Genomic DNA, 27,150 nt, shown 5'->3' on the forward strand with positions numbered 1-27,150 from the left:
ACACCAGCTGTTGCGAATCTTTCAGAATAACTATGGTAGATCTCTCAGGCACTGAATTATACTGACATAACTTCAGGGGAGACAGAGAGAGGATGTGAGAGTGTGTATGCATGTCGTTGCGCACATGCTCGGGCCTGCATGCGTGTGCGTGGGTGTGTGTCAGGAGTGTCATGCTGCTCGTGACCAAATGGTTCATCTTCTTTGCTGGAGGAAACAGTTCGGTTTAAAATGTCACTTTTGGCAGGAAGGGGGAAAATGAGAATACAGATGTACTCTGTAGTGTCTGCTTCTGGTCTCTTTACTAAGCCAGAGGCCCAACCGTGAAGGCACAGAGGCTGCAAAGTATTACGGCCATTTGTCTTCAATTGCATAGACTCACAGTGTCTGACCAAAATCTATTCATTACAATTAAATTTGGAACTAACAGCTGTAAATGCCCTCCCATGCTAACAGTACAAAATATTTGAAGGTGTTCTGAACATACTGAATTATTTAAAACATTCTGTAAAATGAGCAAATTATGTCGTACATGCTTAATGAAAAATTAACATTTCACAATTCAAGAATTACTTTTTTTTTTTTTCTAACAATTACCCTTCCCTTCAAAGTCAAAAATGTTCACAAAAACTCACAGCTTCAAGTGCTGATTTATGGATTTATCCGTGGCTGCCCTCAAACAAGTTAACAGTGAGAAAAAAAGACTTCAACATACACTGAGAGCCACTTTCCCCATACAATATTCAGCCAACGAATGAGGAAAACAATTTTTACCACTATCAAGATTAAACAGGTTTAGCAAACTGGGAATACACATATTGTATATCTGATATACCAAGGATAATCAAAACATGCTTCTAAATGCATAGGTTTTCTCTGGGCCTGTGCCAGCTGCTTTTCATTCATTCCCATCACAAAAAAATACAAACGAAAGAAAAAACCTTCTATCACAAAATTTATGTAAACAACAATCTTGCTAAAGCTTTAACACCAAACCAATACACAAAATCGCAATTAGACTTTCCATCTAAAAACAAACAATTTGGTTTCAGTTCAACCCATGTTACCCACGATTCATCGTACACGACTTGTAAACCAAGCAACAAATTAGAGCGACCCAGACATGCTCACTTTTACAAAAATACGAGACACACTACTTGCTCCTTTTATAAATATCATAAAAGCATCTAGTATAAAAAAGAACTTTACCAGCATTGACATCAGTTCTTTCTAAGAAAAATGTTTCTTGATGAATTCTTCTACTCCCTTATCCAGATGTATATTGCCCAGGGAAAATTTGACAATCTACAATCTGACATGATTAAGTTGTGTGTCAATGCTATAACTAGAGTCGCTATAATCCTAAAACAATTACCTCTTGAATGAATTTAAGAGAGAGTTAGTGGAACTATTAGCTCTCTTAATCTCTTTGCTGTCTTTCTGAGATATCCACACGGTCTCGATATGAGTTGTTAGTGAGGCGCTGTTTTGTTCACTGATGCCTAGACACATATTGTGATGTAATATGTGACTGTCTTTGTCAATATCACTCCTGTAGAAGTGGGTTATTCTGTCAAGAGTTGTCCTTTTCAGAAAGAAAATATTCAACATGCTTTGTTTGAAAACTGAGAAATAAACTGGCGGTGATCCTAACGTCATGGTGTTTCTGCCAACAGACCTCTGCTGGTGACTGCCTTCATCATTCAATCAGTGTTTGTTTGGTCTTGGCAATAAGGTGCAATCTGAATTTTGAAAATTCTTCACTTTCTCTTGAGGAATCATATGATGCTTTGATTTCCCGCTGACTCCACTTCTTTGCTAAATGAAGGCCTACTTGTCTGGATGCAGGTGGAGGTACTTTCTCTGCAAAGGCTGATATTAACATTAGCTCCTAAGAAAATCTGCTCATTCTTTGCCACCACTTCTTTCATCAGCTCTCTGTTGTTTATGGATAGAAGTTAAATGAGAAATCTGTCCAGTGTTAATGAAACCAGCTAAATATTTGTTCTGATTTTGACATGTTAGCTAGATGCCAACTATTTCCATCTAGTACCACAGGACTAACAACGTCAAATGAAGACACAGTTTGACTGGTGAAGTTCATTCATTCCTATTAACTGCCCCCCTTAGCTAATAGCAATCCTCTTGACCAGCCACTGACAGTTTTATACTGTCATACACTGGAGAGATACATAATTCCCTCTAGTTTCTCAAATAAGTCAAATAAATGATAAGAGTAATCAGAGCAATAGTGTGATTATAAACATGCTGCTGTTGTGTTTCATTAAAATTCACTGAATGGGATTTGAATCATCAATGAGGAGGCAAACAAAAGGTTCACTTTATATTCATCCCAGAGAACACGACTGCTCTGTAAAACACATCAATACACAATAAACAAAACTTAGATAGCCTTGATGACAATGGCATGTCTATGGAACCATTCGTATTTACAAAAATTTGAGACTGTTACAATGAAACAGAGCAACTCTGTGTGGCTTTGAACGCCTTAAGTTCCCTACAAGCACTCCATATAGTCTGCATGCCCGCTGTTTGACAAATTAATTATGTCAGCCTACCAAGTGTAGGAAAACAAAAACACATTGAACAACCATGTGCGTATTCGGGATCTCCCCCTCCCTCCACAACTACACAGACAAAACGGATATGTGAGTGATGATATAATGGGACAGAAAAGCAGAACCCATCAGCCAGGTCATAACCTCTGGTACATGATTAAACAATGTTATGTTTCCCCACCCTTGTTGACACACTGGATGTGCTTTGCATTATAACAGCATCTACTGCGTTCTTTTAATCGGAGTACTTCAAACCCTCTGTGGTGCATAATTTGTAAAAATAACAGATAAGGCTTCCTCATTTTGACTCCCAGTTTAAAGTGAAACACATATTGTACTCTGCAAATGGGACTTTTTCTTTTTGCTTTGCTCTTTAGTGTGCATTTGTTTGCCAGACAGCAAGTAAGAAAAGTTAGGCTGTAGAAAATGTCTCTTGCCTGCAACAGTGCAAGAGATAAAGACTTTCCAGCTACTTCGGTATCTTTGTGCCCTTAGGGTGATGCTCCTTTTTTTCCACCTACCTGTCTGGGTAAAAAAGCAGTTTTGCGAGGTGATATCATACTCGCTATCAGTTCTTGAAAATTATATGTCACTCTAACTTACCCTGATATGTTTCTACGGAGAAGACTGTCAGGAAGTACGAGTACCCCGGCTAGTGACAGCGCAGTTAAATGCTACTCCTGTACTCAGGAGGTTCTGTGTTCTCTGCAAGGGAGACAAGTACTATACAGATGAGAGGCTGTGTCCTCTTTTGCAGTGACAATGTCTGCAGGAAGAGATGCTAGCAGTTGCTACTCTTAATTGGTTGAATTTTGAAGAAGTATTGTCAAGTGCATGTGTGTGTGTGTGTGTGTGTATTCGTGTTTGATTGGTGGGGTATCATTACAGTGCAGTTTGCGCATACTTGCACTTGAACTAAAAGCTCTTTACTTAGCCCAAAGATGTAAGTGCGGTAATTGACATTTTGTGTATTTCTAGCAGTTTTGTAGCGAGGGGTTAATCCTGGGGCACAGACATGAAGCATTGTCAGAAAGCTTTTGTCATTTGTCCAGTACTGATGCAGTGGCAATACAATAGTTCAAAGGTCAGTAATGGACTTGGGGAATAATTAAGGGCTGTGCCACCAAATTCTAGTTTTAACAATGTCCTCAGACAAGTTGACCTTGTGGCTCTTCAGCCTTAATGAGCACAGGCACCCGACAAAAAAGAGGAACAAAATCATTATGGAGAAAATGAAGTCCTGTCTTAAAATACTCCAGCTAGCCTCTTCACAAGTATACGCCTCCCACCCTAACCAACCCCCCCACCCGCCCCACATCCGTTCCCAGCTCTCTTGTGGCCTTTATTTCTTCATCTGCCTCCTGTCTGTTTGTCTACAGCTCTCTGGACTCTGTGAGCTAACAGGTGATAAAGAAGAAACATTCTGGATGTGGATTCTGATGGTGTTGACCACTGACTCTGTCTGTGCGGATGTTTCATTGGAAGGCAATGTGAGAGGCTTTATCTATCAAGTCCAGGCATGTGTTTATGACTGATATTGGAAGGGGTAGGACCGCTTTAAATGTTCAATTAACATTAAAATGTGCCTATGACATAATGCCAAGCACAAAGAGGCTGAGCACAAAAGCGCCCAAATTGCCCTGGGAATTACAGCTTGAAAAAAAAAAGTCTAATTTTGTCTTAATGTTTGTGTTGGATGTAACTGCTTACTATTCAGTTTAGGCTGTATTGATTATCACAGTAATACACAGTATAGCCCCTCAGACTGGGGGCTATATGAGAGAGGAACAAATATGAAGACATTCTAAAAATCAGCTTAGTTTAAATGCATTGTGTTCTTCTTCCCTTTTGTGCGCAATGGTGGATACCAGTTAGATGCAGAATGCAATCTCCTCTGCTTTCACTGCAATCACAAAATCACTTCATCTGTATAAGATTGAAAAAGTGGGGACCACCAGAGCCTCCTCCTTTTTCAAGCTTACTTGTAATGGTATCATAATAACTTCCCAGTTTCTCCAAGTTATTACATTCTTCTTGTTTTTTGCTAAGACAACAGGAACCAATGAGATGCAAAAATGTAAGCTCTTCCTTCACTTTCAGTGTTTTGTGAGCTCTAAGAAAAGTGACAAAATTAGGACTATATTTTCTCCCTGATATCAGAAAAATGACAGGGCCTTGACGGCTATCGCTCAGGACTATGATGTTCTTGATGGGCTGGCAGAACAAATGAAAACCGGTTCAGTGTGATGCGAGAACCACAAACAAATCTAGGCTGAACAAAAGTCTGATTCTGTAAAACTGCTCATATCAGTAATGCTTGTTACCTTTGAGTAAAAAAGGGCAATATTTTCAGTTATGACAGATACATAAAAATCTTTTTTTTCCATCCACAAGTAAAAGAGGCATCAATTTCAGTTCATCACAATACAAAATATTGTACATTTAACCTACTTAGAGTTACTAATGTTGGCATTTTTATGAGTTATTAAACAACTTTCATCCCATGACACTTCCTGTATCTTCAAATCAAATCCTACATTCATTTCTACCACTGTACATTACTTTTCTATTTTCTGTCTTTCTCAAAGCTAAAAACCACAACACTCTGTCACCGTAAATGTGCCAAAAGCTTTAGTAGCTAATGATCGCAGCAGTTTGAGGTTGTCTGTCACCCCTTATCACCCCTGGTGGGAGTCGGCAAATGTTCGACAGCTAATTCAACTTGTAGAGCCTCCATCACTGGCAGGCACCAGATGCAGACAAAGCATGCCAATCATTAGAGCAATTTTACTGTAACATTCTTGTTTTAAAAACGGAGCCTGTAAATTGCAAGTGGTTTCCTTCTCAGCAATTTTCTTCTGTGATATAAAAAACAGCAGTAGATGGCTGTAATTGTAAAAATTATAAAAAATTATTAGCTACTATATTGGTGTTCTCATGAAAGCATGTTTCTTCAAGGCTTTGCTTTGACATGGTAAGAACCACAAGCCTTGCGTAAAGTGAAAAAATCAAAACAACAATTGTGTTTTGAATCAGATTGTACACACCAGGGTTAATTACCCATGCTTGTTGAAATTGAATGTATAGATTGTTTTCAGTAACTTTCAGAAATTTCAGCGGGGTGAAAAAGTCACTAGATGATAAATAATATCACATTCTTCCCAGCAGTATGATGATGTAGTGTGACAACAATGTACCTGCTTCTACAGCCTTCACAGTGATATTGTGCCAGCCTGCGGTCTCTCGGTCCAATATCTTGCCCAGTGTGATTGCTCCCGAATTTGGATCAATATGGAAGATCATCTCCTGGTCTGTGGTCCGATCGATGGAGAACCTGTAACAACAGATGTGGAAAAGTAAGATGTATCGCAGATGTCGAGAAAGAGGGACAGTGAGTGAGATGTTGGCAAGAGAGTCTGTGGTTAAACAGGAATTTCAATTTTTAAGTAATGTAGGGTATTTGTAGTTTTTTTTTTTTATGAGCTTAACAAGGACGTGGAGAGTTAACTTCAGGCTACAGCAAAGAATAACAGCTTATACAGAGGGGACCACGGTTTAAGTAATTATATTTTCAAGGCATTTACTGGAGACTTGTCACAGGTCCTGCGACTCTAATAGCACCGTGTCCCTTGACTGAAGGCAGCTATATACTGACTTTTTCTTTGCCTTTTCAGAGTAAGAAAACAAACATTAAATTTTCATTGTGCACTCTAGAAAAACCACAAATGCATCTTTCCTTCTTTGGGGTACTTGGTGCTCTCAAAAGAATGGTGAGTCAACAAAAATCTGCTGAAAGGTTTCTTTGTTCTTAGCTCCTCTCCCTCATCACACACTCACAGCTGGCTGGCTTACTCATACCCACATAGACCATAAAAAAGCACCACGGGCATTATCGGCTCTCTCAGCTTCTCTGACAAACATGCCAGCAAGCATTCTCTCAGGTCTCATGAGAATGATGGTCACATGTTGTAGATATAAAATATAATGTCAAGAGAACCATAATGCTAAATTGATGTGGTATAGAGAAAAGCATGTGGATAAAATAGGATTCTGATCATGCATTCTTTATATAATAGTGTGGGTGGTGCATTTGTCTGTTCTTTTTTGCATGCATTTGATACTGAATGTCAATAAATAAAACAGATTCTGATTATTAACCATTTCTTCAAATGTTTATGAGTCATTGTGTGACTAGATTTAAATAAAAGTGCCCTCAGGATAACCTGTGTAAAATGAGATTTTGCCCGTTCACATGAAAATCAAACTAAGACAAACATATTGCCTCCATGTATATGTATGTGCATCCCATTTAGGGCAGTGACTGGATTTGTACACCTACCTCTGATGTCTCCAGTATAACCATTAAAATTGGATTTGTCTCTTCTTTACCAAAGCTCAAATTGTGCTGCACAATTTCTAGTTTTATGGTTTCTTTTTTTCTTAGAAATTAACATCAGACTTCATCTTAATCGTGGAGCATGTTAAATAAAAAATAAAAATGAAAATGAACCTTCAGTTTCCAGTATGACAGCCTTTGTGGAATGGGAGTGGGGGGCATCATTACCATGTTTTTAGTCTCTTACCAATCTTTTGCTCATGAACACAAAGTCTCCCACGGTCAAAATCAAAAACCCCCTTCTTTCAAACATTATCCATCTGTGGCAAAAATACAAACTTGGCTACTCTTCCACATCGACATCATGTAAGCAAAGCAGTTTTTACTGTGTGGCTATAATCTCTTGTTCTGTATTCAAGAGCATCTTTTGAGGTGCAGCTACATGTAAGCTATCTCTCACTTGTTTGATTCACCTTGTTGAATCATATTTCAGCCTTTGTTTGTTTTAGTTGTTATATGTTGTTTGTTTTAATTGTTATATGATGATAACCTTTCAAAAAAAGGTTATCTTTGGTGATCAGATCTACACTAAAGCGCTAAAAGCTAATCACTCTGGGTGCATGCTTATGTTGAGTTTAAAGAGGGTGTGTTGTGTAATGTCAGAGGCCATGAGCTCGCTATCTTGTGGGTGGCTACTGGTCAACCTCTCACCCTCCCTTTCACCCACTCACCCATTCAGTTACTCAAACACATGCATGCAAACATATTCATATATGCTCACGCATCTCACACACACACACACACACACACACACATACACGCTTGCAGCCACGGGCTGCCTAAACACTGGTGAACGACAGCGCTGCCATTGTGTTGTACTTTATTACACCTGGAACTCTGAGCTCATGCATTTTTAATAGAGGTAATTTGCACAGGCCCCTGCATGTGTCGGAGTATACTCTGTCAGGGAGACTGTCTTAGCCCTTATCTATATTCCCTTCTTGCACCGCAATTGCTCTTCTGAGGACATATAAAGCACAGACCTTAGTATAGAAGATTACCAGATGATACTGTTTTTATCACACACTGTGATCTTAAAAAAAAAAAAAGAGAGAGAGGCTGTACGGCTTCATCTATTGTACAAGTCTTAATGTTCACTGTTTGCTCTGGCTTTCACTCCATCTTCAAGAGGAATTGCTAAAAGAAAAGATTTTGCTCTCAAGCCTATCAGCTACCTATGTATTTACTTGCAGTTAGTGAGATATAGTTTTGAAAGTTGCGTTTTTCATAGTGCAAATTTTGTTCCGATAAAAATCTGTCTAGAGTTTTAAAGTAATATACAGTAGATGCAGTGAGTGCATGATGGCAGGCTTGTGTGCTGGCTCCCCATGCTGCAGTGCTACAGTGTCCTGTCCAAGCCACATAAAAAAACTGAGGTACTCATTGTCATTCAAAACTTTGCTTTGTGATGTTGTTATTCATATTAGGCAGTAAGGCTATCTGTGTTATTGCCAGTGTTTTGGTTGATATACTTTATCAGGCTGTTGCAAAAAGCGGCTGTGTACCTACAGTATCTAAGTACTGTTTTAATCCCACCTCTGTAGTTTCATCTATTTTTCATCTATGCCACATTTTTAACACAGCCCAGAGGTTTTTATTTAATATCATTTCCGAATCGCATCACACAAACATAAATACAAACTCAGTACTGTTGAGTCAGAAACAATTCTCTTCTTTAAAGCTCCAGTCCACTCAATCCATTACATTTTAAGTAGTGGTGGTTTGAATACCAATGTGAATCATAATCGTGTTAACATATGGTCCAGTGTTATCAGTATGGAGAATATACACCGACCAGGGTTTGGGATAATCAAAACCACCAGAGACCTGAGTCTCATATACATTCTACCATTTTTAAGGTATGAAGCATTTTTTTAATTTTTTTTTATTCGGTGCTCCCTTACCTGACAGGTTTATTCTTCACATCTGGATCTCTAGCAGTAACGATGCCAACCAGCGCTCCTACTTTGGCATCCTCCTGCACTTCCATGACAGCGCCCTCTGCTGGTTGAAAGATGGGTGGCTCATCTATGTCCGACACGCTGACCCGGACAATGGTCTGGTCCCGAAAGGAGCCCAGGTCCACGAAGCGAGGGTCCACGTGCTTATTTATAGCCTCCACCACAACGTTGTGTGTGCGCTTGCTCTCAAAGTCCAGAGGCTGGAAGACCAAAAAGATTCTAAATAAACAGTTTCAGGCCATCCAGCATTTAAAGTGGCATCATGCCCAGTAGTGATACTGACGGCCAGAAGCTATATTACAATAATACTAATGAATGAGTATTAACTGCTGCAATATAGATTCCAGCCATCAGTGCATGCAGTGAGCCAGCGCATTGATGTGCATGTTTCCGTGTACGCACAAGCTGATGGTTTCTTTCACGTTATTGTGATGCCAGTAGCACCAGCAGAATGGTTAAGAGTGCCACATTGTTGGCAGTGCATTGAACCAAAACATTGCTGCTGGCTGAATGTCACATGGGTCATTTTGCCATTAGGCCCCATTTACAACAGTGACGTGTCACTTAGGAGAAACACTTCTGACATCTGTGTTTCTCAATGAAAAGATGTGACTGCTAGGATTTAGTTTTTTTTTCCCACCTTTTTTTGTCACAGATTGCAAGGTGGAAAAAAAACTGAAAACAGTTCAACTGTTGAAGAGACACAATAGTGACAGCACCTGTCAAACCCCAGCGGGCAACCAACGATCATCAATCATCAAAGACCAATCATCTCTCTTTCTCCCACTCTTCTATGGACCTTGGGTTTCTCTGTCTGAGACGAGCCGTTCAGCCTACTAAGATGAAAATCTAAAAGTAGCTGCAAGGAGCAGACGGTATAACTTATACTAATCAACTAAGGCCCAGTCACTTGTTGATTTTCTAACAAAATCCCAATCAGTGTGTGTGCGACAAGGCTTGAAATGCTCTTTATAGATGTAGCAAAAAGTAAGTACAAAAAATAAAAAATACACAAAAAATTCTTAAAGGAAATGTGGCTAATGGCTGGCAAAGGACTCAGATTTTTGGTGACCATTTTCCAGCACAAAGCAGCCATTGCTTGATCTTCGTTATAAGGGTGCTTACAAAATTGTGTTTGCATATTTATTGCACACATATAAAAAAAAAAAACACTTAGCTGGTTCATTTAACACGTTACTGTGGAAAACAAAGACTGAATCACCACACACTGTTTTGCTATGAAAAGTGGTTATTGACTTCACTTCTTTAACGGTAAAAATCAACATTGGTTTAACGGACAACAATAACACCAGCACAGAATTCCCCTAGATTAAGTGTACCTTCTTGATGGAGACAATAGCCTCCTGTGTCTCCACATCGGTATTGACCTTGAAGAGCTCCCCTCCCTCTTTGATCAGATAGCTCATGTCTGTGTTCTCTCCCATGTCTGCATCCGTTGCAATGACACGTCCAACTGGTGTCCCCATAGCCGCCCCCTCTGACACGGAAAACTGATACATCTCTGGTATATGGAGGAGGTGGCCGGAGGTGGAAAACATATATGGACAGATAAAACAAGGAGAGTCAGGTTTAGTAAAGCAACAAGAGGGATGAAATGACAAACAACAGTGTAGGTGGAGGTGTAGAAAGCACCTCAACAGAAGAAAGATGAGCGACAAAGGTTACAGGGAGACGAAGAGAGAAAAACACCAGTGGAGTAAGGAAGGGGAAAGATAGATGGATGGCCGTAGGTGGAAAAAAGGAGGATGGGAAGTGAGGATATTGGTATAAGAGATGGATAGGGACAAGAAACAGAAAAGTGGGATTAGGAAGGGAATGAGATCGTAACAAAGATAAAGAAATAAAGAGAGGAAGAGATGGGAAATGGAAAAATGATGTTTGGATGGTATTATAATGAAAGAACAGCAACATGTAGACCTCAGGCAGTTACTGTCAGTGTGATCGTAACATAAAAACAGTGTAAAAATACTCACATTATTATATTTCCCACATCTGAGGAGGACGTCACAATGTTTTGTCATCTTGTGCTATAATAATACTTACTGTAGGCACTAGCCGTATCTTTTACCAACTGACACATTGAATTTGCATTATAATATATCGTTGTTAAGTCAATTTGATCAATTTATTTAAAATATTAAATTAAGTTGAAATAATTTTAATATATTTTTAATGGATTGTCAATGTATTAAAGCTGGGGTAGGCAGTAAATGTTCTGGCATTAATGCGCAAAAATTCCATGATCACCTTTCAACATATTGTAATTCAAGTGTTCTTAGAAAATCTGGCCTGTGGCGGAAGACTCTGACCAATGACAGGTCTTTTAAGAGAGAGAGAGTTCCTATTGGCTGTTCTACAAATCCAGATGTGAGTGCACATCCCCTCAGATTGATATGTGTCAATATCTTCTCCCGGACAGGCAACAGTGTGATAAATTCATTGTCCTATAATGTCTAAATGTATTGGCTGGTAGTGGCTGGTTGTGCAGGTAGATTTAATGGCCAAAGGCTCATGGCTGTGGTTTTGGCTGTGTTGTGTGTGTTGCGTGTGTTGTGTGTATGTATAATGGGACTTTTTTTTTTTTTTTCTAGATTTTTGCCTTCCCCAGATTTAATATAATAATGCCAAATAGTTTGCATAAACAAGTATGGGATAACATTTACTTGTGATGACAGATATTGTAAATCCTAAATTTGAAGTTACATTTAAAATGACAGAAAAAGACTGGAGGAAATGCATGAGGCCTGCCAGAGTTCATTATGCACACAATAAAAAGATAAAAGTAAAAAGATAAACTTTATTGTTCCCCAGGGGGACATTATAAAAATAAAAAAATCAAAGTCCTTACTTATACAGTGTGTCGTCTTCCTTTGCATCTTATTTATGAGTCTGCCTTCCAAACTCTATCTATTCCCCATAGCACACAGTGGAGATACTATAATCCTGCAGGGTTTATCCCTCTGACTGGGTAAATATGACTTACTGAGATGAAAAAAGGATTTATACAGAAATAAGAAAAGGTGTGTGGAGACATATCAAATACAATCAACCAGACTGTCAGATGTTGTTCCTCCAGCTGTAACAAAAGTAATAGTGTTAGGGTTTAACTCCAAAAAAGTGGACAAAATAAATAGTTGAAATGAAATCAAGAAGGAAAAGCATTATTTTATTCAAAAATCTAATAATTATTTAGTTAGGACTAGCATTTAGCAGGATAATGTGTCTGTAATTGAGAAGAACATCACATTAGATGTTCACTTTAAAAAAGGAGGGAAACCTGAAGTAAACTCACTATTTATTGTGCTATATGCTGTTTTGTTAGTGTAGTATGTCAAAAAATAAGACTCTTCAGCTGTTTGCTTTAAAGAAGGCTATAATTCATCTGACTTAAGTGCGTTTTTGTGGTGAGGTGAGACAGACTGTATTTTTAGTTATAGCATGTTTCAACTCTATCTGTCGAGCATGTCTGCACTAAAAAACCCACAAACCAACTCACCATCATAAATCCATAAAATTACAATGATGGAACAATGAACCATATTGACTCAATCATTTCTTGAGCCTTGCTTAAAAAGAATGATCAAATGTGCAGTGGAACGTATCAATTCTCCACATTTGATGGACTACGCTGTTATTAGCTACGGGTTTGATTGGCCCATAAATTTAAGTTCGGTGATTTCTTTTGGACTACATGCAGGCCATTAAGTATGGCCACTGACGCTGCCATTGCTTGCTGGTGTCAGCAGCCTGCAGGTTGCAAACTATACAGTGTCGATATTTTTTGTCTCTCTATCAATTCTCACTTTTGCACTTTTCTCTCTGTTCTTTCCTCCCTCTCCTTTTGTGTCTCACCATCTCTTTCTCTGTGTAAAGAAAGAGAATGTGTGGGAAACACTCACTCTGTGGGAAGCGCGGTGGGTTGTCATTAACATCTGTGATCACTATGGTCACCGTGGTGGAGCCGGAGAGACCGCCCATTTGTCCTGCCATGTCTGTTGCCTTGACGACCAGCTCATAACGATCCTGTGTTTCACGGTCCAAATCCGCCACTGCTGTCATGATGATCCCTAATGATTGAGGGATGGAGGAGAGATTGAGGGATAGCCACAGAGAGAGGGAAAGAGAGCAAGAGAGTGGGGAAGAAGTGAGGCCAACAGAAAGGTTACGTTAGTGGTTAGCACTTATGCAATAACTAACTATATTTTCCCTCAGTTTGAATATCGACTTCTGCTAAGCATAGTATTATGGAGGCACAAGTGAAGCACATTCCATTTCACCTCCTCAGACAGGCTGGATGGAGGAGATTGTGTCATATTTGCGTCTCTGCCTATATACCATTTTTATGGCTCAGCTGTATTAAAATGAATAATATATACAGGCAGAATGAAGGCATGCCTGAGCCACCCTGAACAGCATTACAACTCTTCCATGGTGGGTAAAACTGCACTCCAACTTAAGAGGTGGATTTCCAAAGAGAAAGCGAGGGACACAGAGAAAGTGATATAATGTAGAGAGAGACTTAGGAAACACGCAGAAGGGGGCAAAAAAAAATGGAATGACTTCATTTGCTCCACAGTGCACATGCTGTTGAATTTTAACCGAGTCAGTGGTCAGATAAAAATAAAGCAATAGACTGAGTGAAGGCGCACTTAGACTAGGTCTTCCAGAACAACAAACTATTATAAAGTATTAAAGTGCAATTACCGATTTTGAACTGAATATCAGCAGAACAACAATGAATTGACATCATCTTGGTCGCCATGGCAAACATTTGTAGAAACGGATCTGGTCAACTTACTGTGACCAAATACAGACAACCTGACCAATGCTAGTAAAAGGATATATAAGATATGATTTCTAGATCATATGACATTTTCTTTGTAAAGTTTACATACAAACTAAATTTGGTTGCTTAAAGAGCCAGTACTGTGGTCTCTCTTTTTATTCTATATGTCTCTCCCACAATCTCATGAGCACATAGTCCTTCTTAGTTTAAAAGAGACATTCTCTTTATTGGCCCAGTAGCAGAAGCATCCGTAGCTGGCTGGTTTAGTGTGCAGTAGTAATATAATTCCACTTTACCCCTTGGGATTTTCCACATCAGAATCTATTGATGCATTTCCTGGGCTTGGTGTGCTGTCTCACTCCCAAAGGTTTGCACTGTGTTGGGTACACAACTCACTGATTCCAGTCACATTTAGCCCTGGGCCATGTTCTATGAGTAGCCAAAATACAGTACATGCAGCACTGGAGTTAAGGAGGAAGGCAGATGACATACCCCTCTTTCATCCACCAAAAGCCAGGAGGGATGCATTTAAATTAGGGCTGTCAAGAGTAAAGCCACAGTCCGTAACTAGTATACAACACCATTGCTGCGACATCATGGTAGAGCCTGTAAGTAGATGACTCTACATAGTTTTTATTTCATGAATGCAGTCAGTTAAGTGTATGCGCTCCGTATTCCAATGCATATCACGTAGTCTTAACATTAACCAATTTAACCGGGTAATGGGGCCGTGTACACCAACTGTGAAATAGTTTCTCAGTATGGTAATGCATTACATTAGTATAAAATAAATGATGATGTTCCAATCATTTTTTTTTTACTCACATCAATTGCATTTCTGTTTTCATCTGGCTAGGCGATGGAAATCTAACTCTACTGTGCATTTAAGAAACCAGCTGTCCTGCAGTTTGGGCCTTCACGCCTAGTGTGACAATTGCAAAGAGGTAGTTTTGCCAGGCTAAGGTGTTAGCTTGCTTTCTGCGCCTATCAGGGGTTCATTCCCTCTGCTACTGTGTGCACTGTCAGCAACCAATGATCTACACATATTGCTGCACTTCGCTGCACTCTGACCCCGTGCACAAATCTATGGTTAACATGCAGCGCAGCCACCTGAGGCGTGGAAAAAACCAGGAGATCTCTTTATCTACATTCTCAACATCTGCATTCATATACAGAACCTGTGTTGGGTTGTATTTATTTATTTTTGTTTTGACTTCCTTGTTCCTTTGGCAATCAAGATATGGAAGCCTCCATTGTTGCAGATTTTGTTTTAAAAAGAGGCAGAAGAGTAAGTAAGGGGCTCTGTGTTAGCACAGACCAAAAATCCAATCATCAACGAGGAACAACGCGCACTCGACTCAACTGCAGACTCCTGTTTCGCACGATTTGAGAGGCGAAAGCTTCAATAATAAAATTCTGGAGGTTTGAGGCGGTGCATGCAAGAACACACACACCAGCAGAAAATGCATCCAGAGGCTCTGAGGCAAAGTCAGCAGTACGTCATGCCACTGTAAACTGAACTGCATATGGCATGTCAGGGACATTGTTATGAATGCTATTTATTCTTTTGTAGTATTTGTTATAATTCTGTATATTCTGAATTCTGTATTCTGAAACCTAAGGCAATTGTAGGTCCCATATATGTCAGTCTGAATTTATCTATTTCTAAATTCTGACAGTAATAGAATAATAGAGTAATCAGTAGTGGAACAGCAAAATAGAAATGCAAATGTGTGTTAGTAGGTTTTGTTATTTAAATTTGAATACTATTTTCATAGCTCTCTATGTAACAATATCATGATATACTTTTAAATGAAAAAATCCCCATATAGAGTACATGATTCAGTCTTTGTAAAATCATCCCTTTGCCTCGGATACTCAAAAACACCTACACCTCGGGTCAAAGCGACAGAAAAAAACACAGCGACTTGCTGTTCAGTTTGTTGTCAGGGTGAGTGAGAGTGATATTAATGAGGCAGATTTCACAGCTGTTCTGTCTCCTCTTCATTTTGACCTTCTTGACTCGCACCTATTAGGCTGGCCTGTCTGCCTAGAAAATGGGGAAGGGGGGGCGAGTAGAGTGGTGGTCGGTAGACATAAACTGGAATAAACCATCCAGTCTCCTGGCTAGTCCCACCAAGGCAGAGCCATTTATCATCCAGGCACCCAGGCTGACCAAATCAAAGTGGAGGAGACCAAAAAAGGAATCATTAAAACTTTAGTGCATTTCCCTTGGGGGGGCATTAGAAGGCAACACCGATGCTAAGCTACTCCTGAAAGACGGAGGGTCAGGCCATATCACTCCTATAAGCTCCAGACTAGGAGGGAAATAGGGACTTTTCCATTATATAACTGGAGGGAAATTCTTCATAGGGTAAATATGGATCTGGTGGAACTATACCTCTGCCATTCTGATATAGTGGTGGGTGATTACTTAAACAAATGTGCTATTCTAAGATCCTCAATATTAGTGAGGTAAATTGATACCAGCAGAGTAGACTAAATAAAAAAAAACAGGTAGGAATAAAATACATGTAATTCATGACTAATAAGAATATTTGGTTTTCTCATATTGAATGTCAAGGCACTAAATGCTGCTGCTGTTGCTGTTACTAACTTATCATATAAAATAATATCTTCAAATATGTAATTGAGGGTTGCACTAAACACTCGAGCCAAGCAATTAATGCCATATGGTATTTTGAGCACTTGCTAAGAGTAGGCAGTAGTTATTGGCTAAAACTCTGTAAAGCTGCTTGTGTTTGGCCAATTGATTTTCTGATTTTGGCCACAAAGTTTGATTGATCTGGGAATTATGGTCTCTGAGCTTGAGATTGCTTAAGAAAAAACAAGGAGCACTAAAAAAAATCTGGTGAGGGATAAAGTGCAGGGGGCCCTGAATGTGTAGTCTTTATCGCTCTTACCTGTGTGTCTATCAACTTTGAAAAATTTTTCTCCATCCAGAACGCTGTACACCACTCTGGCACTGCTGCCGTATGTAGGGTCGTCAGCATCTGATGCAGTAACCTTCATAACGGACGTTCCTGTTGAAAAGAGATAACAAAATGTCAAAGAGAGAGAGAGAGAGAGAGAAAAAAAACACTTCTGAGCAGGGAGGCCACTGGGGAAACTTTGTGCTGGAATCCAAAAATGTGAGTTTAAATCAGACTCAAAGAAGAAAAGTTATATAGTATATACTATATAAGGAAGGGCAGATGTGTTGATGTACATGGTTTCTTTTTAAGTGAGTGTGTGTAAGTGTAAAACCCTGGAACTTCTATCTTTGACAAATGTGACTTTCAGACCTTAACAGTGAGGACACTGTAGGACACACTGGCCTTCGAAAAACCATTTGAGGGCCTCGCCTTTATGTTATGGTTCAAATGAAAATGTGGTTTACAGTAAGGTTAGGGTAAAGCATGGAATTAGGCCTATGGTTGTGATGGTTGAGGTTGTGGGCTAGGGAATGCATCATATCAATAAGCGGGACCCACGAGTATAGTAACAGTAATCTGTTTTTTGAGTTTGTGTACACACCAGTAGGTGCGTTCATGCGTGCTTGTCTGTGATTATACTTGGGAGAGGGAGGTTAATGCATTTGGGTATCACTGCACCAGGTAACTACATCATCTCTATGCACATAATTTTCCAAGCAAATTTTTTGATGTTTCAAATTATCTTTTCACTATACCAACACTCGGAGTTGTTTTGCCTCTCATCGGCACAGAAGTTGCTCTGAAAGATGAAAGGGAACATGCAGTCATAACATTATATCCTCAAAGACAGTTAGAAGCTTAAGAAATCTGTAGCAAACAATTACTTGTGATTACTGGCACTTAGGCAGAGAATAGAGTCATTTCCACATGAAACCTTAAAATTGGCATTTGTGGAGCACAGTGTTTAAGTCATTATTTCTCACCCTGTGTAGCATTTTTGTCAACAGTGTGCATACACAAGCCTCTGGCGGCAAATACGCAGGCACATCTCTACATTTAGTCACACATTTTAGTTAAAGCTTTGCCTAAAGCTCATAAAACTTTAAGGTGTTTCATTTTTAGGTTAAGAAACAACCACATACTTGCCTTTGAGCATGTGAGCATATTTCTTTTCTTGCCATAAATAATTTCACTTACAGGCAAAAGGAGATAAAAAGGAAGACATTCCTGGGCGCCATAGGTCCTCAAGGACAAGGAGTCAGTCTTTGTCTCCATCACTCTGGACGATGCTATGGGTAATTACTGACAGCTGGTGTTGTCCACCAAAGGTCACCGCTGTAGCCTTTCTCAGAGCCCTGTCATGCTACTGTCCAGCCACATAATGGCCGTATGCTAATGATGCTAATTAGTGGGAAGTGTCAGAGCACTGTTTGTTTCCTGTCATCCAACAGAGCTCCTAAGGGGGAAAGAAGGAGGGAGAGGCCAGTGGATTATCATTAAAGTCACCCGGCCATTAAATCAGACAGCTCAGATCACCACCCTGCCCCTGTCACCTATAGCCATCTTTTGTTCTCCAGGTATGTAGCCAAGGAGCTGGTCTGTTTTCATGCTAAAATATAGCTAGCATACGATGCAGCACTCTACCTGGTCTATGATACTACTAACAAAAATTAGGGTGTGCTTTTCTGCAGCTTTTGTGAGCAGCACGAGAATATGATAGATTAGCTCCAAGGTAAATTATTATAAGAAAACAATTGTGAAAAGGGATAAGTCCAGACACACAAAAAGTGGACGTGCGAATGGTTGGACCAGTGTGTGCATCACCAACAAATCACAAATTCTGGTACTGTCAACAACCTTGTTTGGTTCTCAGATAAATCCTGATATATTGCAGCTCCCAGTGGATTCAAAGCACTGCATATTAACTAGGATGCAATGAGCTTTTAATTCATATATAGTCCATCAATTCATCCAAATATGCAAAAGTATACACCGGCCTGATCCTTAGCAGATCAAGATGGGCTACATCCCAGTTTGAGGGATGAGTAAGTTATCATTCTTATTGTATTAAAATCATAAGTCTGTATAGAGTCTGGGCATTTTCATTACTGGCAACAGGTAGTGGTTTGTTAATTCTGCCTACCTGGTTGGCTCCACTGCTGTGGATCCAACACAGCCATGGGATTATTCCCTTATCTTAATTTTCCCCAGGTAACAATCAGTTCGACGCCCAGCTGTTTCTGGGTACTGCCTGGCAGCAACGTCAGATGGCTTGGAAGAACTATATAAATGCAAATGCTTCTTTATTGTGTTTATATTAAAAAGAAAAGTGAGGCAGTGAGTTTGGCACTTAGGTTCTTATTAAAGCTCTAGCTTGCATCAGTGTTTTCAATGTGAGAAGTCATTACTTACATTATCTGTTGGCGTGGTTGGCGTTGACTTAAGAAGATTCTACTTTTGATGGACTTGTGGGAATTCAATAAAAATTATTGACTTTTGCAGATTGGAATGTAATGCATATAGCAGTAATAGGAGAAGTATGTCTAATGGGGAGAAGCTCCAGATATTCATTATCTAAAGAGTTGTTTTTCTCTCAGCCAACTAAAAACCTGAAGCACAAATTGCTCTCAGATGAGGCAGCATGTACTGCTGCAATAATAATTTTAATGACCACAATATACAGGTTTGTCTCTCTTTATTCCCCCTCATGGACACATTTGTTTGGGCTGAATTTGTTTGGTTTGGTTATACAACAAACCTTTCAGCATAATATTCTTCACATATCAATGCAATAATAAAATGAATGAAATCGAATGACACAGTTAATTATACCTCATGTTATTGCTTCAGTTTTTTCTAACCTAAGAAGTAGATTAACACTTAGAAAGAAATTATTTTGCTGACACCCAGTGGTTGATGTTTTCATCTTGCTACATTAGTGTAGAAAAGTGTGTATTTACTATAACACACACTGACACTGCTCAGACCATACCCATTCAGAAATATGGCTAGGTTAAAAGTGCAACTGTCAACCGGAAGAGATGAGTGAAACAATACTTTTCAGCTTGGTGTTAATTTAGTTTAGAAACATGTGTGACCTTACTTTTGCCAGTAGTTGGAGTTTTGACACTTGTTTAACAAATAAATATCTAGTTACCTCACTTAATCATACTTTCAGCCCTTCCACTTAGGGTCCAACTAATGCATGCAGCCTGCAGATATTTACGTTGCGGGTCTCACCATCAAAACAATATTAAAAGAGGAAAAATCAGCATTATGCTAATTTTAATATTCTGAATTTCAAATATAACACAACTGATCTTCAGTATAATAATTACATGATGCGACAGCAAATTATAATTTTGCTGTTTCCCTAGCATTCATCAGAGCATTCATTAGAGCAACTCTGTTTAGCAATGTTTCTTGCAGTCACTTGCCTCACCATGGAGGACTAGACAGGGTTACACCATCTCATTGCTGTGCAACTATATGAGGATATGGCATTGTTATTCCTTGTAAATCCTCCAGCAGAGCCAACTGCCTGGGACATTATTGCGGCTGAATGGCAACTGTTTATTACATATTATTTTTATATATTAATATTATTCATATATTTTTCATAGTTATAATTCTATTATTATAAAATGATAACTCCCAACATGTACATGAGATTGATGGCAAATTAAGTGAATAAGTTGTTAGTTATAATAATTGTTATTATGGATAAAATAGGAATATTGTTATTATTGTTGAATGGTTGCAATAGTTACTCTAGCTTAGAAATTATTCTGTTCTACTTTTGTTTCTCCCTGGAACATATGGTAGTTTTCATGGAGGGAAGAACATGAAGGAAGCAACAGTTGTTCCAAAATAATAACATAGTAAAGCAGTCTATGTTGCAAATGGTATTTAAGCAGTGCACAATATCCCTTGAAGAACAATGTAAATAATATTCAGATGAAAACTAACCCTGGGACCATCTCTGGTGAAATGGAGTAAGGAGCTGGGAAGTTGTTTTGGGGGGTGGAGGATTCAGTGGAGGGTGGGTGACGATGGCTATATAGTTAGATTTATGCATGAGTTTGGTTTAATGGTATCAACACAGGCTGTCGGAATGGCTTCCCACACCATTTCAGCACTCTGGGAGAGATGGTTCAATTACTGTGAGGGGAGCTGGAAGAGAGTGCCACGTGTGAGACACTAGACTGACAGCTATTTAAGAGGCAGCCTCGTAAAGGAGATTTGTGCCTATCTCAGCTGGTGCTGTACTGGTGTGAGCTTCAGTGGAGGGGTCTAACGGCTGCAGCACTGAGCCCCTTTCCCACTCCGACCCGCCTTAATCTGCAGGACTGAGTGCTCCCCGCCCGCATTATGGATCATTTAGTAAAGCCATAAAAGCTGAGGTGTTTTCACATGAAAAGTTATTTCTTCACTACTTCTACTGTGATTCATTCCTCTCTCATCCACATAAATGCCCCGGGAGAGAGAGAGGGCGAGAAAGGAGGGTGAGAGAGGATGTAGTATAAAGGGAAGAAAAATCTGCCATGTCATAAAAGCCAATGGTCTGCTTACATTGATCCTTTCCGTGATCTCTACAAGGATTTAGGGATATTTTTCATCTCTCCTGGCAGATATTGTAAATCTAATCTTTGATAGCCTTTGAACTCGTGCTTTTTTTATAGATCTCAGCCTAGAAAAACAAACATTAAGATACAGAAACTTTTCAATACTGTTAAAAAAAATCATTCAAGTTTGTCAAAATATATTTATATATTATTATTAGATTTGAATACCCCCATACCTACAGGCAAGGTATCAACCTTATTGTTTTAGACAGTTTATTTCTTGAACAATGTCAAAATGTGCAAGAAACAATGTCCACACTTCTGACTGACAAAATGAGAGCCAAAATCAATTTCTATATCATTCTGCTGTTGTCATTCACATGCCTCTTCACACACTGAATCACTCACTCTCTCTCTCTCTCCCTCTCCCTCTGTGTCCCCATACATTCATACTGATGACCACACACACACACACAGATCAGCCAAAATCAATTATGTCAAGCACTGTGGTCGAGCGCATAATGGTAGATGTTACTGGTCATATACATAAAGGTGCTTGGCAGAGAATATTGATTGTAAGTTACTCCTGCCTTGTTGCATTGCTCTCTCCTGCGATCTGGCTGCTCCAAATGTCTCATCTACGGTTAGCATGACAGCCCCCGGCTGTCCTAATGGTGACTGCAGCAATTTGCAGCCTCCTGGGCAACCACTCTGGACCGAAGCAACAAGAAGGGTGATTATTACTTTAATCCCCTTGTGGAGTTCTCACATTACAAAAGGAGTGGGGGGATTTATCTCTGGTGCTGAGTGTGTGAGAGAGTAAGAGACATAGGGAGAGAGAGAAAAAGAAAGTGAGAGAGATCAAGAGAAAGTTATGCACAAAGGTACCACTACCTACAGTAAATGCTTTATATTATTGCATTATAAATGAATTCCTACAAAGGTCTCTCAGTTCTCTGTTTTAAGCTATGGTTTCCTGCGTAGGTGCGGGGTCAGTTGCCAAAACAATGCTTGGATAAGTCCTTTGGATTTCACGAAAAAGTTCAAATTCAATTGATTGAAATAAATGTTTATACCATTATTAAGCAAGGGTTTCTGCTTTATTCTGCCTATTGCTTTCGTCAGTGTCAGTTACCACAAACACCCTTCAAACGCCAGATAGTTTGTGCATTTTGTGTGTGATGTTATACTTCTATACACAGTGATCGGTAGGATAGGGCAGTGACCTTAAAGAAGACACTTAAAAAGTACATTCCACAATGTTTCGCGGATGTTGCTCTCTGGGCTTTCAGTCTTGGAACTCTCACTCCAGGTGTTTTATGAAACACCTCTCGACTAGATATCTTTTCTAGTAGCAAATCTGCCCATACTGATACTCCACAGCATGTTTACTTGTTAGGAACTGTGCGGTAGTCATGACATCTTGAAACTCTGCATGTTTGAAACCTGAAATCAATGCAGTTCCCAGTCAAACAAACAATTGCTCAACAGTAAAAACAAAGTTACAATAACTTTTCAAAATGCACAGGATATTGTGGCGTTTGCAGAGATAGCTTGAGGTATGGATAAATGCAAGATAATAAATAAAATAAAGAGTAAATAAAAAGTAAATAAAAGTACAGGACATTGTTTTAACACGTAACTCTGTTGTTGGCCTTTGTGGTTTGTCAGTTTCTACAACCTGGCTTTATATATTAGATGTGTCTTTGATAGAGAACAGGATAAATGTCGGCCTCAGGAAACCGTTTTCTGTTGTTCTTTGTGTTTGGTAATTCTACACTACATCAGCTTGTGTCATTAGAGGATAAGAGCTGAGGATAGTGGTCAGCTTAATGTCCATTATCGGACTGTTATTTGCCTGCCACTGTGGCTTGTCAGTTAGTGTTACCTGAGGTTTAGAGGCTACGGCACAAACGTCGTGTCGTGCCACATCTCTGCCACTCAGAGGTCCTGAGGTCCTCTCTAATGGAACCACATCAATCACAGGATTAGCTCTGTGGAAACTTTTCACCCTGTTGTGATTCCGCCATCAAGTGCTGCCCCTCCTAGTCACATTTCCACCCGATTCTCTCGCTGTCACCCGACCTTTGAGTGGTAGGAAAGGATGTCTGCCTCAGTGACTAAATGGTTTGAAACCCAACGAACTGTGCTACTTTGTCAGTCAGCTCGCATAAAGACTGAAAAAGAAAAACAAAAGACGGATATCTTAGTATGCATGTTGTAACACGGTGTAATACTGATTTCAAATTGGAAAAGGTCTGTCTTTATTACTTCAATATTAGCTGGGCGTGTGGAGCATAAGCATTAGCTTGGGGTACCACTGTGCCACTGCTATAAAGTGTGAGTAGTATTTGTTCTAGATATCGTGTCTAAACGTTCAATCTATCCAATGCTTAATTGGATGAGATGCCAACCCATATGAATATGTAGCATTGTTGAAAACTGGTAGCATACCAGTTTGACATTACTTTAGCCTCTGGGTTTTTAAAACTTTTGAAGCCTAGCTCAAAGCTACATGAATATTTAAACACTGACTATGGCTGGGGAAAACCAAAGGGAAAAGAAGTGAAATCCAATTCAAATATTAATGATGAGGTTCTCCAAAAAATATATATTGGCCCAAAATGTCATTCCACATTAGCCACCTGGTGTTAACATATAAGCAAAATGAAAAAGCTGTTGTTGATATAGAAAAGTAAATCCAGTGCCCAAATTCTTGCTAACATCTCTTAGTACCATGAGACACACTGCCTGAGGGAACAGAACAATCGGAAAGAAATATTTTCCCATCTCTGTTTAAATCCACAGTCACAGTTATTTAACATAGAGTCTCAATGGGGATGTTCATTACATTTAATATACGCTCTGAATCTTAACATGTACTTATCAATTCATCTGTAAGTTAACAAGACTGTCACAACGCATATTATAAAAATATTTTCTTATATCAGTGAAGTGGGTTTGCAAACTTGTGAGCACCATTTTAAAGACAAATCTCGCCTGTCTCAATCACTTCTCTGGTATCTGTAAGCCTCGCTGCAAGCAAATATTCAAGCCCACTATTACTATGGGAAAAGCAGCACTACGAGGAAAAATAATCCCATATTTGATAAGTAAAAAGAAAAACATGGAACAAAAAGCTAACTTCGAATACAAAACTAAATAATTAGAAAATACCAGTGAAAGTAATGCAACAGAGAAAACTAAGAAACAAACAAAACAAACTTCAACTAAAAGATATAAGAAAATGCGATTCCTAACAGACCTAACAGATCTGATCTGAAGATTTTCAACAATAAGAAATCCGAGAAATACATAGCAAATTCAATTAAAATAAAAAAGGAACAAGAAAAAAAGAAAACTATCAGTTATCAGCAGGGAAACACAGTTTCCCCAGAAAATAAGTAGTGATTTTCAAAGGTTTTACACCAACTTACACTGAATAAAAATACGGCTGAAATGAAGAAGAAATCTGCTCTGCTTACTTGCTGCATCTTACTGAAGAACAAACCAACATGTCACCACTTGAATTCTCAACTGCACATAACAATTTGCCCACTATCCCAACAGTAGGACCTGATGACTCCCTCACTGATTTCTACAAACACTTCCTTGAGAATTGTGGTTCTGCATTTCAAGAGGCTGACTTCAAATATAAAACTGAACTCTACTGAGACTCCTGTCAGTGTGACAATCAAACTTCTCTCCCAGCCATCCATTAATCTTTCAATTTCACTGAGAGAGATAACCAGCGTTGTGCATATTCACACTTCACAAGAGCTAGTTCAGTTCACACAGGTTTAAATGACTATTTACGTTCATATATCACAGTTTTGAATTTTTAACTAAGTTCAAGGTCCAAAAACATGAGCTAATTCACGCTCGTTTCTTCCTGTATTTTTAAATTAGCTGCCCTGAGCTATTTTTTTTTTTTTTTTTTTTACAGTAGAAACTCATCCTACCTATCCAGTCAGTCGTCATTCTTTACTGCATAATACTATAGAATCAATCAATCAGTAAATGTTTTACCACTTAAACAATGTGTCGTAAAGCGGGACAAGTCCAAACAGTTTACAAATGCAGTTCAGCTCTATATACAATTTTTATTATGCAGAAACTGAAAACGAGACGAGATCGAAAGCTAATATATGGCCAATGTTGTAGGCTGTTTGTTTTCTACGTAGTGTCAGCTGGTTTCAGCTCTATATCTGTTTGATCCTCTCCTACTCACTGTGCTCATATAAACGGTATTTTAATACAGCTGAATTTCCAAAAAAGGTTTTCTTATTTATATATTTTTCTGTGTCTGTCATTCAGACAACGGAATGGAAAATAAGACATACGATTTTAATTGTCCATACAGTCTTTTATGCCTAAATTTAAGTTACCTGTTATATTGTGTTATTAAAATAAAAACTTCCAGCATTTGAGGTTATCTAATTCTTTACATGCTAACACATTATATAACTTTAAGTGGTCTCAGTGAATGTTACTGTAACTTTTAGGATGACACATGGCTTTTTGCCATGAATTAGAGGTACTGTATAATGGAAGGGGTGTTTTAAGTAGATCGACCTGTACCTCTAACTTTACCTCGCAAATGGACACAAGGCAACATTAGCTTTTAACATTGCTGGTGATTTACATTAATGATAGGTCCATCTGAGAAAGATAACCTCTTGGATTGTAAGTGAGCATCCATTAATCAAGACCTGCAGACAGCACAGGTTTGGCTTTAGAATAAAATCTTTATCTCATTTATACTTGAAAAATGTACTGAAATATGTAATGAATTAAAACAAGACAAGACAGCTACAGCTGCATTATTATTATATCAGATAAACAGTTCTGGTTTCAATCACATTTACACCAATCCGCCACAACATCAAAACAAGTTAGTGGTTTTAATGTTGTGGTTAATAAGTGTAAGGCGTAAGGTACACACATATACGGTCATTGCATGTTCGTACCACTTTTACAGTGCAGCTAACTTAACTTTTTTAGAATAGTAGAATCGAGAAGTTTTGGGTTCACTTCTGGGGAGCTATTATGGTGTCCATTTTTAGCTACAGTTACTGGTTTGACCAGTCAGACATTTAGTCCAACCCACTGTTAAAGGCATCGCAGAATAGGGTATTGCATTACCATAAAAGTGAATAATCTTTACCTTTATTAAATTAATCTTTAATTTATGTTTTCACCCATTGTCTGTTTATTTGTCAGCAGGATTATGCAAAAAGTACTGAATATATTTACACCGAACATGATGGATCATGAACTCATTCAAGTTTGAGGCAGATCCAGAGCATTTACTACGAGTTTAATTTTTTCCCTGGTCTATGTTGTTTGACATTGGCTCTGGCGAAAGGTCTGTGTTTTTTGAGTGCCCTTCTAGTTCACTGAGTGAAACTCTGCAGCATGCCTTCAGAATGAGGTTGAAAATTCAGTATTTTGAGAAGGGCAAGTGTGATGCTGCCACCATGCACTACAGAGTTCAGTTTTGAAAGATTATTGTTCAAGATTACTGATCCTTTTGCAGAGGAGAAAAGATGGGGAAATGATGAATTCACTGTTCTGCTGTAAAAGTGCTTAGCACCACCAGAGGGAATAACAAAAGGCAGATGAAGGATTCATTGCTCCAATGCACGACTGTGTGAGTGAAATTTATGCATCTTCTATAAATGCCTTTCTTTGACCAGACAACAATCATATGAATCCATTCTCTCATCATGCGCGCACTGGGAGTGGGGCGGGGAAACAACAGGACAGGTGGCCAGTACAACCTACACTGGCAACTGAGAGAACATACAAAACAAGTCGTCAGTTGGCCTCGCACAAGTTTTAACCCTGAGCCCTTTTGATGTGTGGTAACAGTACTAAACACCGACCTACTACCTTGCTGTTTGGTG

The 27,150-nt window shown here is 39.0% G+C and overlaps 1 protein-coding gene across 1 annotated transcript in view; it reads right to left on the reverse strand.

Annotated features, from left to right (window-relative positions):
- cdh22 (cadherin 22) overlaps nucleotides 1–27,150 on the reverse strand; it is a 70,767-nt gene that overhangs the window by 29,272 nt on the left and 14,345 nt on the right. The window contains exons 3-7 of the mRNA XM_023426067.2: nucleotides 16,665–16,784; nucleotides 12,854–13,021; nucleotides 10,274–10,455; nucleotides 8,877–9,133; nucleotides 5,774–5,910 (exon numbers count right to left, since the gene is read on the reverse strand). Coding sequence (XP_023281835.1) covers nucleotides 5,774–5,910; nucleotides 8,877–9,133; nucleotides 10,274–10,455; nucleotides 12,854–13,021; nucleotides 16,665–16,784 — 864 coding nt within the window. The remainder of the gene's footprint in view (nucleotides 1–5,773; nucleotides 5,911–8,876; nucleotides 9,134–10,273; nucleotides 10,456–12,853; nucleotides 13,022–16,664; nucleotides 16,785–27,150) is intronic.

This window comes from Seriola lalandi, unplaced genomic scaffold, assembly GCF_002814215.2.
Source record: "Seriola lalandi dorsalis isolate HSWRI2012SDOR001 ecotype SW California unplaced genomic scaffold, Sedor1 jcf7180002054805, whole genome shotgun sequence".
NCBI classification, from domain to species: domain Eukaryota; kingdom Metazoa; phylum Chordata; class Actinopteri; order Carangiformes; family Carangidae; genus Seriola; species Seriola lalandi.